This window comes from Ooceraea biroi, chromosome 7 (genome assembly GCF_003672135.1).
Source record: "Ooceraea biroi isolate clonal line C1 chromosome 7, Obir_v5.4, whole genome shotgun sequence".
Lineage (NCBI taxonomy): Eukaryota > Metazoa > Arthropoda > Insecta > Hymenoptera > Formicidae > Ooceraea > Ooceraea biroi.
In genome coordinates, this window is record NC_039512.1 from 4,265,578 (window position 1) to 4,278,137 (window position 12,560).

At 46.5% G+C, this 12,560-nt stretch overlaps 1 protein-coding gene across 1 annotated transcript in view; it reads right to left on the reverse strand.

The window, feature by feature from the left end:
- LOC105277557 overlaps window positions 1-2,304 on the reverse strand; it is a 112,007-nt gene extending 109,703 nt beyond the window's left edge. Inside the window, exon 1 of the mRNA XM_026971554.1 lies at window positions 1,393-2,304. Within this exon, the coding sequence (XP_026827355.1) occupies window positions 1,393-1,462 (70 nt within the window). The 5' untranslated portion in view covers window positions 1,463-2,304. The remainder of the gene's footprint in view (window positions 1-1,392) is intronic.
- Between the last annotated feature and the right edge of the window lie 10,256 nt (window positions 2,305-12,560).

Genomic DNA, 12,560 nt, shown 5'->3' on the forward strand with positions numbered 1-12,560 from the left:
GTTGATTAAGGTCCAAACAGCGTTCCTTTAACTGCCACGTTTAGAATTCCCGATGGTACCCGCTCGCGGGGGCAGGGGAGGGGGAGGAATCACGACGGCTATGAACGCACGTTCCAGATGCGAGTGGCGGACACACGCCGAAAAGAAAGGACCAACTTTGGAGGGCAGGCACGAGTGCGAGCTCGCAGCTGCGCCCATGCTACTATCACGTGTAACTCCTGGCCTCTCCTGGCGATCAGGAGAGAGAAAGAGAGAGGGTGAGGGAGAGTTTAAATCTGGCCCAACGAAAAGTCCACCCTTCCCCCAGAAGTTAAGTATCTCGGTTTGACTTGGTTATATCAACGACGCAAAAAGAATATCATCATTTTGTTACACTATGGAAACCGTCTACGTAGAAATAGCGATCTCTGTTGTTCAACCGGTAGGACAATATCGATCGCTTTTGTTTTGAGATTATTGATTCGCGGGAGAGAGCGTCTCGAGCAAAAGTATTTCGATACACTGACTGATTCCGAACTAACTGATCAAATTCTAGAAATATTGCGGTCAACACCATTCGGCAGCGAGAAATCTTTTGAAGGAAAGATGCAATTCATACAAGGCTAATGCGTGGCATTGATAACGCCATTAGAAATCATTTTGTCGCACGTGGCGAGTTTCGTCAGAAGAGCGAGTCTATTCTCTTGCGTCATGCATCTTGTTTTTGACATCATTAATGCGCAACTATCTCGACCGTAATAAATCTGTTTTTTCGTTGCGCATCGGCTGACGCCGCCCCGACAATAACGTTCTCGCGGTTCTCGTAAATGCGAATTTCGACCTACTCTCGTATGCCATCGACCTCGTCTGCGCGTATCCATCCCGCGTCGATTAATAAACATAGGGAGTTTCATGAATTGGCTTTCTTATCAAGTATGTTGCGACGTTTGTCGATATCAGCGACAAATTCGGTAAATGTATTCCGCGCCTCTTTTTCGAAGCGCGAATGCATCATTCAGGATTGACGCTGGATTTCGTATTGATATCGAATGTATGGAAAACGCGAGACAATCGCGCCGGGACGATAATATTTTTTAATTCACTGCCGCCGTGCATTATTAATTGCGATAATGCGACGCATGTTTACATTCTAATGCGTTATTAACGATATTCCCCTTTCAACATTTCGTCGCAACGCGCCTTCGGCTTTTAAGAGCTAATCGATGCAGCACGGTATCTTTGAATTCGTCGCTCGGAGGTAAGGGACCCTAACGTTCCCCAGGAGCTGCCCTTCCCTCTCCGCCGGATTTGAATTTTGAGCGGCATCGTGTGGCATCGTCCTGCCGGTGTTGCGCGCCTTCGAGGAAGGCGCAGGGAAAGGGAGAAAGAAAATTGCGAAGGTCGTGCGCTCACCCTCGAGCAGGTGCCAGTCGTCATCGAGCGAGGCCAGTGCCTGATTGGCCTGTTGTTCAAAGTCGAGCATTCCGTTGGCCTCCTTCCTCGCTCTCGTCCTCTCGTCGCCGTTCGACACCGATATCGTCGCCTCGACGAGCTCCACGACGCCCCCTGACCACTCTCTTCTTCGCCTTCCGTTCACTTCGATTCGGATGCGTATTCGTCCGCGTTGAGTTTGTACGAGTACGTCGTCGCGCGTGGTGCCGTTCGGCTTCTGGACGCCTGAGATCGGCGGAGGAAAACTCTCTCAGAGCGGGTCAGGAACGCGACTCGCGACTTTTCCCGGCGAGAGAGGTCGAAACCGCGCGAGCGGATCTGTTTGGCGCGAGAGGATCGAACCGCTGCTCAAGTCGCGTGCGTTCCTCCTTCTCGCTTTCCCGTCTCTTTCTCTCTCCCTCCTTTCCTCTCTCGGCTCCGATCTCTCACTCTCCTCCTCTGTTTACATCAGGTTTTCTTATCGCTCCTCAGCTGGTATCCTGCCGCGCGCCGTGCATTGGCATATGCCGGATCTCTTTCGAACGAGCTTACTCGTGCCGGAGAGGTCAACTCGCGGCGAGGTCCTTCGAGAACCCGCTCGCTTCCGTTTACGCGTTTACGACGCGTTACTCGTGTCGATCTCGTTGCCCAAGGCTGTCCGTGAGAGGGGTCAGACGTACGTGTCTATACGTTTTACATACATACGGAAAGAAAGAAGCAGTGATACGGTATGACGCCGGGAGGAGAAAGAAAGGGACGAAGCGTCCGCGAGAGTTGAATGACAGAGAATGGATCGTGGGAGAGACGGAGAGAGAAAGCGAGAGAAAGAGAGAGAAAGAGAGGCGGTGCGACGACAAAACATCGCTTACGTGCATTCGCGGCGGTACTCGAACCGCGACTGATTTCCCCTATCACTCCGTGCTCAGCTGCCACCCACGATCCTCCCACCCCGCGCCACCTGCTCCACCGATGTTGGTGCGCCCCCCTCCCCTCGAGCCGCACTTCCCGCTCGCATTGCCGCCCTCGCCGCCCATCTTGCTCAGAGCAACGATGGAACGTCTGACCCGCTCTAACCCCCGTCAGCCCTCCCGACCCCCGACCCCCTCTTTCCCCGCTTTGCGCACAAGCGGACGCGCGCGCGCGCGTCTCTACCCTTTCCGACGCGCTCTCGCCTCTCTCCACCGACTATATATACCACTTCGGTGGACGAAGTGTGTCTCACCCGTGGCAGTGTATACCGCACCTACTACCGTTTCCCTCCGCCACGCCATCCCCCGTGCTATCCCCTCGTCGGCCCCGGCCGCCACCTCTCGCTCCTCTCCATCCTCCTCCGCGCTTCCTCGTCCTACTAGTTCCTCGAACCTCGAGCATGGTCCACGGCCGTTAATGCAGAGAGAACTCCGCGGAATACCCGTGAATCCTCTCACTGTATTTCACGCCGCCTTTCTTCCTCAGACGTGAGAACTCGCCCGCGCGCCACCCTCCGCCGTTCGCCTTCTTCTCTTGCGCTTTTTCGCTCTCTCTTGTTCTGTTGCTTTCTCTTTCTTTCTTTCTTCTCTTGCTGCGCTTGGAACTCCTTTTCGTCCTAGCCGTACGGCGCGAACGTAAAACCGACAAGCAGTAAACGCGAGAGCTTATTACACGGCCACCTTGCGCTGGGAATCACGTTTGTCGGGTCTACGAGGTGTCCATGCTGTGGGAGAAGGCTCGTACGAGCGTATCGACGAGCTGGACGATAAACGATCGACGATCTAGATCGTATCTCGTGATTAACGATCGATACCGTAAAGCAGATCTGTTAGGGAACCGTGATCACGTATAGAACCGCTTTTGTAATCATCTTTGTAATCTTTATAAGTAAGATTGGTACTGAAAGAGAACGCGAGGAGAGAAAAGAGAGAAGGGCAAAGAGATACTGCAATAGAATGCACGATTTACTACTTTGCGAACATTTTACACGTCTAAGTTTCTATCAAAGAGTATAAGATTACGAAATTATTGCTACAATTTCGAGAGTCTTGATATAAATTACGTTATTAATTACATCATTAATTACGAAGTCCGTGCTACGCAATGCGATATTGAAAGCTATATGTACATTTTTGTACGCGTGGCGATTAACAGCCAGATTTTATTGCTTGTCGCTATTTCTATTACGATCCGAGCGGATTCAATATGTATAGAAGATTGTAATTTTCCATAATGCTAAACTCTCTTGTTGCAATTTCGTATTCTTGACGTGTACACGAGCATTCGATTGCAACCTACATACACGTAGAAAGTACGTAACGAGCGTAAGAAAGTAGCATCTTTCTAAGTCATTAAATGTTGCTATGCACGAGAGAACGCAGTGCTCATTTCGACAACCATAAATCTACGATTCTCGGCAAAAGATATTACTGTTGTCATTACAAACCGAGTAGTTTCTATACCTGACGGAGATAATCGGGTACACGGATAATGACTGAGAGACATCCGGGTATTCTAATTATTACATGATTATCTTAATGGATGTTAACGTATCAAAGGGAGAGAAACTTTGTAGAAAAGATATTTATTATTAAACAAAACTCTCTTCCCCTCTCTCTCGCCCTCTCTCTTCCCATCGCGAATGCTTAAATTATGATCATTATAATTTTTCTGTATATGGCGTAAATGGAACTCAATGTTCACACTATGTTCATATAAAATGTTTATCGTGCTGCTTTGATCCGCGCCGTATTTTTACTGCTGTCGTCACGCGTTTGTTTTCATACTTTGCGTTTGTGCCACATGCATTCTCGTATTCGTCTTTTATTCAAAAGTTACGCAACGGTTTAAGCTTCTCGCGGCCGAAACGCGTAACTCCATTTATCGGTAGTCCTCGGGTACGCCCATGTTACGAAGCGAGCAAGGGCCGTGCTGTCCCTAAGCGCGCAAGGGTGGCGCGAGGGTGGCGCAAAGGGAACAAAGCGAGCAAGAGATTGAGAGCGGGAAAAAGCAGTGAACAAGCTACAGCTGCGAGAGGATCCCCGACTGCTCTTTAGGCCTCTCTTGTCGCATTAGCGAGCGCGTATCGTGTTTAAGACACCAGAGAAACCAGGATGCGACCGTGTAAACGCGAGATTTATTCGTGAGTCTTTTTATCAGGCATATCGCAACGTTTATCGATTAGTAGTAAATTTGAGAAACAGACGCTACGTGCGTCTAAAAGTGCGTCACTCCAGAGAGACAAAAAAGCAAAAGATTGCATAAACCAGACGGTAAAATTGATCTCGCACCTCGATACATCGCGCTCACTCTGAATTTTTTCAGGAATGATGTTATTGCGTAAGTCCTTTCTCCTCTGCAACTACAAACGTACTACACCGCGTCATCCCGTGACTTGGAAGTGGTGAGAACGTCATACCTACAAGGACAAGTCACAGAATGCCATTGGAGACGTTCTCTTTCGCAGATATTGATATCAATTTAGCGTCACGCGAGGGTAAGTTCATTACAAAGTCATAAAACCTGATAAGATAAAACTAAATGATGTATTCATGAATAGATCAAATGTCTCGTCTGCAACTTGAAGTACCTATCAATATACAATATCAATCTCTTTCTCTCTCTCTCTCTCTCATCCTTTTCCTCTTCACTCTTCCACCTCGTGACATAGTTACGACAAAAAGTGACACAGAGAATATATTTAACATATCCACATACATACGTATCGCGTAATGCGCGCGAGCCCATCCGTGTCCCTCGGGAGAAGCCGAGGGGAAAAAGGCGTACTCGCCGCGAGTGCGGCACTCCAAGTGAGAGCGCGAGCCGTCGTCGTCGGCTCCCGGAACGCACGTCGCGTGCTCTCGCGTACGGCCCTGTCGGCTCGCGCGCGTCGTCATTTGTCCTCACGTCCCCCGCTCCCTCGCCTCTGGCCTCGGCGCGCGTTATCCTCACGCCGCCTCGCCGCTCTATCCTCTCGGCGAACAACTCCCCGTTGCCGACGCTGCCGGCGACCAGCTCAGCCGCTTCCGTCTCTGTTCGTCCGCCTCGTCGTCGCGTGGCACTCTCTCCCTCCCGCTCGGCTCGCCGCCACCTGTTTCTCCCTCCTCGCCTCACCTTCGGAACTCCGGTTCTGCATGCGTGCGTGCGTGCCTCTTTCGCGGCGCGAACTTTCGGCCGACACGCGGGCACGCGTCGACAGGCCCGCGCGCGATCACGATCAGTCGTGGTAGATATCGGATGTGGAGTTCGAATATGGCCAGATAACGATCGGATGCGGAGAGAGAAGCGTGATTAATGGATTTGTTCGCGATCAATTTGGTTTACGAGGTAAATGACCCCGCGCGCGGGCGCGCGCTCTCGCTCGCCGCGCGATATTATCGTACTACAATTCGTATCGTCGGCCACGGCGATTAGATCCTCGAACGGGCCCGGGGAATGACGATTAAACTGGACGAAGCGTGTCGACAGCTCCGATTTGATCGGCGATCCGATATCAATGAGCGCGTTTCGATCGTGTCTCCATGAATGCAAATGATCTTTCGACGTTTTTCTTACGTTCTTTTCTCTCTTCCCCATGAACGTCTCTCGTTCCTCGGCACATATTTTCGCTGCGTGGTACACAGTGGCAAGTCTATCTTTCCCTACTTCGTTGCTCCCACTTCGGTCAGCCTCGAGGATCAACGGCAAGGTTCCCTCTATTTCTGTCTCCGTTCCGCAGCAACCGCTCTCTCTGTCTTTCTCCTCTCTCTCTCTCCTTCTGCGCCTCATCCTCTGTCCCTCACCAATCCGTACGGGGCTCCGCTTTATCCTTCTCTCTCCCGCCTCTCGTCCGTCTCTCTCCTATCCTTGTTAACGCGCGTTCCGGTCCTCGTCCTCCCCAGCTGTGTGCGCAACCTCTTTCCCGTCTCCCCTTACACTCGCACGGAGCGCGCGCACTCCATTCCAGATGCTCGGTAGTGCCGACAACCTTCCCCACCCACGACACTCCGCATAAATAATCGAGACAGGTCGACCAAACAGCGCTCTCCGCGTCCCCGCGCCACTGCCAAAATCATTTTACTATCGTTCGTAAATAAAGGTCAACCCGGTGTGCGTTATTCCGGATCGGTACTCTAGTCGCGTCGCGTCGTCACTTCGAGTAACGAGTCGACCTATATATGCATGTAGGCCCGCATTCTCAGCGCGTGTTTAGTCGGCTGCTGACTACTTCTAAATTTTTGGAGTTTGTTATGTATGACATTCTCTCGTCTCTGTCTTCTCGCTCACTGCCTGCATAAACTGAGAGACTTACACTGACATTTAGCGCGAGATATTCAACAAGAGTACGAGCTATTATTCTCCGGATTACGCGGCTATCTGACAACGAGGAGTAGACTGCCGTTTTTCTCCATGAAGCGAATATTTGACAAGCGAAACCGACAAAACTGCGTATCGGTATCGCTTGAAGGTCTCTATATGCGTCTATACAGGGTGTCCCGGGTTTTAACCGACAAACTGCGGGAGCATATTCTACTAGTGGAAATAAGAAAAAATTCTTATATCGAGTTTGCTTAGAAATGCTTTATTACAAAGTTATAAACCAATATTGAAAAGAAATATCAGATAAGTAACAACGGAACATAGTGTAGAATTTGGAAGGTCCAAGATGTTTATGTTACGTGTGTTCACGTGTATTCATGTTCACTATGTTGAAACGATTCAGTATGATTGTTACTTTCACAACAGTAGCTGTTAGATTTCAATCGTCGTGTCAACTAGCAATTACTATCAGAATGCCAAAAGTGTTTTCAAATGAGGAATACACCGATATTCATTTCGTGTACGGATTCTGTGACGGAAATGCACGAGCTGCCGTACGAGAGTATCAACGTAGATTTCCTAACAGGAGAGTACCAGATAGATTTAAAGCAACGAATTACTAATTCAGTTACTGAGATGCAACAAAATTTTCAGGAATGTCGTACTGTAACAAATTCTGTACTACGTCGATGTCTAGCTTGTATCGATGTGCAAGGACGACATTTTGAAATGCGTCACTAAATCATTGCGTAATAATTTTTATTTTTGTGAAAAATCCGTTGTTACTTATCTCATATTTCTTTTCAATATTGGTTTATAACTTTGTAATAAAGCATTTCTAAGCAAACTCGATATAAGAATTTTTTCTTATTTCCACTAGTAGAATATGCTCCCGCAGTTTGTCGGTTAAAACCCGGGACACCCTGTATACGTGTATATGCTGCAATACATAGGCACACAGCCTCGCCACGCGTGAACTTGGCGCGAGATATGACCGTGTGTCTCTTGATAACTAGGTACGTTGAATAAGTAATATCGGCACTGGTGATCGAGCGTGTCCGCGTCATCGGCATTGGCTAATGTCGCGTACGGCCGAAGGTCTCAAGACGGGGAGTACGGTTTTAGCCACTTACATACGTAAACAAAGACCAGGACCAGAGCCAGACACCTCTGATATCGGTCAGATCTCGAGATACGTATGGTATTAACGTCCCATAAGCCGGGCGAGATCCGAATTACGCCGGAATCCCGATACCGCGTCGATATCATTCGATTAGCAGCGAGATACAACGACAGAGGATGGTATCGAGTAGTATCGATTGCGGTGCACGCGCGATGCTGTATTTACTGCACGGTTACTCGAGCATTGCTCTAGCCATGTAAAATCACCAGCTCCGGCTCGTAAATGCGGGGTAGAGTTGTTCGCCGATGGTGTCGATGGAGGGCGGAGGGGACACACGGTGGGAAAGGTTGGCGGGGAGGTCGAGAGAGGGGCAAAAGCGCCGGGGTGGGACCGTGACGGCGTCGCTGCACGAGCGTGCGGCGTGCACGCTTCTCCTTTCATTTGCTGGCACGCGTGACGTCACCGTAATATGTACGTACGTGTAACAGTGTCGCACACGACGTGCTGTCATTCGACGGTGTGTGCGACGACAAAGCATCGAAGCGCGATTGAACATTCTTTCCCAGAGGCCCGCTCCTTATCGTGCGGGCCTCCCAAGCCTTCGAGTCAAGAACTCAAGATAAGATAATGAGACAATGAGAACTTCGACGGAGCCGATAATTTATTTTTTAAAGAACACCGTTCCAAAACTTACGCGGTAGATGGATATTAGTTTTAATCGTCAATATTGTAGATCTGTGCAGCGTAACTACTTATGCGAAGATATTTTAAATATGGAAAATGTAGATCGCATTACGTCTGCGTTCTCGTTTCTTATAATACTTTTTGTGTTTTCGATCAGTTGGCTAACCTGAATTCTATTAGATTCTATTAATACTTTTTCTAGCAATAAGTACCTATATTTTAAGTATATATATATATTTTTTTGTACAAGGCTTTGAACGAGTATCGCTTGCATTGCATCATATTTTTATAGACTGCTTTGTACAACTCGGCCTATTATTTGCAGCACAGTGTTGAATTACACAAAAAAGAAGTAACAAATATTACGCTAACTTGATTATCCTGAGCGTATTTTAGCGCGATCGATAACACAAAGGCTGTCTACCGCGCGTGTGTTGTGTAACGTGGTAAATTTCGTTCATTATATCATGATGAGTTACAATACGAAAATGTTTAAGAAAATTGCACGAGAAATGGGAAGAAAGCGTCGCCTGCGTTTTTCTCACTATCTTATGGATGTACAAAAGCGTAGCTTTTCTTTAGAAGTGCAAAGCAATATTGTGACAACATAATACCAGCGTCACGGCAAGTCGCATTAAAGCGTTTACCGTAAACTATCGCAACAATCGTCATTTCAACGTCGTAATATTCCTTTCCGGTTCTCGTCCCTTTATTTTCTTCGAAACGCTTAGCCTTCATGAATCTTCGGGCATTCCCAATTCCCAACAAACGAAATGGTCACTTTTCTTTGATATTTCAAACTTTGGGACAGAAAAGTAATCGGGACCCCAAGAGTGCGTACCGAAAGCATACAACGCATACTGAAAAATTTATCTGTCGAGATAATCTCGTGTTGAACAAAAGGTTAAGATGTTTCTTTTAAATTATTTGATGTCAATGGAAGTTTGTACTCTCCAAACCTTTTTCACATTAACGCCGCATACAAAACAGGAATACGATGTAAATCATCCATGATTAAATAATTATTGAATAATCAGGATAAATTCCTTTCGCTTGATTGATTCTGCGCGTTTCACGGAATTTTTATGAAACAGCAAATGGTAAATCAGAATGAATTTGTAGTTTGATGTATGTAAATTCTGCGTAAAAATGGCGGTGGCCATCCCGCAGTTAATATTACACAGTGCATGTCGCATGAAACAAATATTATTACGAGCCTCTTAGCGACCCTTCGAGCTACGCGTGAACCAATTATCCATCGAAACGCAGTGTCGTCGTCATATGAAAAAAGCACCTTGCGCATCCGCGACTTTTTTCGCTTTGCAGCATATACCTGTTGCTATTTTCGGACTTTTATCCCGGACCTACCGCAACACCTACCCACCTTTACCCGTCAAACAGGGCGTGACGTTCACACCGGCGGCGGAAGTTTAAATCTCGTGGGCGTCCGAGGGGACGTAGAGAGACCGTTGAGTCGCCATGGTGACCATGATTTTACCCCGTGACGTCACGAATCACGAAAGAGCACGTGGCTGCAGCTCGGGCGCGCCCACACGACTTTTCTCGTATTAGTGATTTTTCAGTGTTACGTCATCACGCCGTGGCAGTCGCGCGTACATGAATCTCGATAACGTCATCGAGCTGCTTCGACGTTTCCGACGTGACGTCACTCGCATCACATGCGGCTCGATATCAGCTTCCTAAGTGGCTTGTATCAGAACGGCGCATTATACTTGTACCGTGCAAGCTTCGTACATATGAATCTCTATGAGTATTTTCTCATGTGATGCAATAATTATAAAATTAGCGAACACTGCATTACGAAAAAAAAAGAAAAGCGTGAGATAAAAAAAATTAAAAGCTTTATGTAATTACTACTACACGCCGCATTTTCCTATTATTACACTTTCTTCTGCTGCGCTTCGTGTATTTTTTATTAATTTTTTATTAATTCTAACGAATCATTTCCACTATCTCGAGATAACAGAAAATCTGTTCTCTGATAAATCATCGAAAGGAAATAAATTCTAATTAAGCACAGATAATCGAGACTTTTATGCCACATTTCGTAATCTGCCATGATTTATAGTATTCAGCATGATCGATATAAGCGGAAATAACGCGCGCGTAACGATGTCGGGCCAATAAGATAATTCTTCAAGGATTTTCCAACTTGACGTCATCATGAACAAGCGAGTGAGCAAGCGTATGGCAGCACGTGCCGCGTGGTAACAGTCTGGCGGCGCGAAGCGTTTTACGACGTATCACGCCACTTTATGATGCCCGAACAGCCTGCCCGAGTCGGCCACCTCCAAAATCAGTCGCCGACTGAAATTTTATGAGTTTGAAATGTATTCCGGAAAACGTAAGTTAGTATCGTGTGGACGCTGCCGGCACCGAATCGATTCGGTTCTACCTTTTCTCCGCTAAACGTACCTAATAACCGCATACGAGCTTATATATAAATATAAGCTCGTATAAATAGAGCGTATCTTGCCCAATGGTTCCTATGAATTTTACCGCAGATGTTTTGCTTAATTTGGATTTAGTGCAATTAAAAATATGTTCATTTTCTTTGATGTAATTTTTATGTTAAATATTTTAACTCTGAGTTTAACCGAATTGTGCATGTTAAAATGTGCCTGACAACAAAATTCATTTAAAATGAAAGAAGAGTCGAAATTATCTTTTCGGAGAGAGTAGATAAACCGATCGCCATAGTGAGCTATCACACTATCTCACTTACCTATAGAAAAGAAGACATGTTTTCGTAATAGCTACGAATAGTTTTCATTCTAATTTTTAAGGTATCTTACGACTGCTAACGTTACTACTATTTGTATGTGTGTGTGCATAGTGACGATATAGATAAGATACAAATTTCTCTACGGATATATATTTCACGTGATGTCACGCGAGAAGCGTGAAAGTCACGGGAAAGGAGAGGAGGAAACACATTAATTTAATGGAATGTTAATTCGAACGAACTTGATGGAACTATACAACTGGTCCCTAAGGTCGATTAAATCTGTAGAAAACAACATCGACACAAAATCGAATTCATATTTATTGCAAATTAGAATAATGTTTAGGAATATATTTTCTATATTTAATTCCAAGTTTGAGAAAAAAAGTTATTTCATTTCGATAATGCGATTCAATTTACACGCGATCGTATCTCGGCAACGACGCAGCGACGCGTTTCGTGAGCGTAGCTAGGTCATCGATGGAGGTCAAATTCGATATCGGAGAGAAGCGAGCGCAACGGAGCTTTGCTTTCTGCAGTCGCGCCATGTTGGCCGAGTGAACGATTTCCACGGAAAGTACTGTCTGCGCAATATCTCGATTCGTTGACATATCGCGGCCGCGATATCGCGAACTGACGGTTCTTGGGAGGCATAATCGCATCATACGGACGTTTACGGCAATCAGCTGTTGAGATATCGAACTGCATACTCGCGACATCTATCGAACGCTTCACGTACTCGAACGAAACGGTACGAGAAGCAATGATGATCGGCTGTCGAATTTGTCACGCTTTGTTGCGAAACAGAAAAATAATAAAAATGTGATGGTTACATTTTTATTATTTTTCCGTTCCCACCTATTATTGGGTCATTAAGTATGAAACTTTACAAATAGAACATAAACTTTTGCAGTTTTTGGCACATGGACATGATTTATTTTCAATCGAAGTATGCGCCCATGTTATCTACACACTTCTGCCATTTTAGTGGTAGTTGGTCTATGCCTCTACTATAGAAGCCAGGAGTACGGGAATCGATGAAGTCGCGGAAGGCTGTTTCGACTGCCTGTTGAGAATTGAACAATTTTCCCACCAACAAGTCCAAATTCCGGAAAAAGTGATAGTCGGTAGGTGATAGATCTGGTGAATATGGTGGATGACGGAGAGTTTCCAATTCCAACTCCCGTAGCTTTGCCACGGTCAGTCGTGCAGTGTGCGGTCGAGCATTATCATGCAACAAGATCGGCATTGACCGATTGACCAATTTCGGTTGTTTAATAGCAAGTTGTCGCATCATTTCACCCAGTTGCTTGCAATATACTTCAGCCG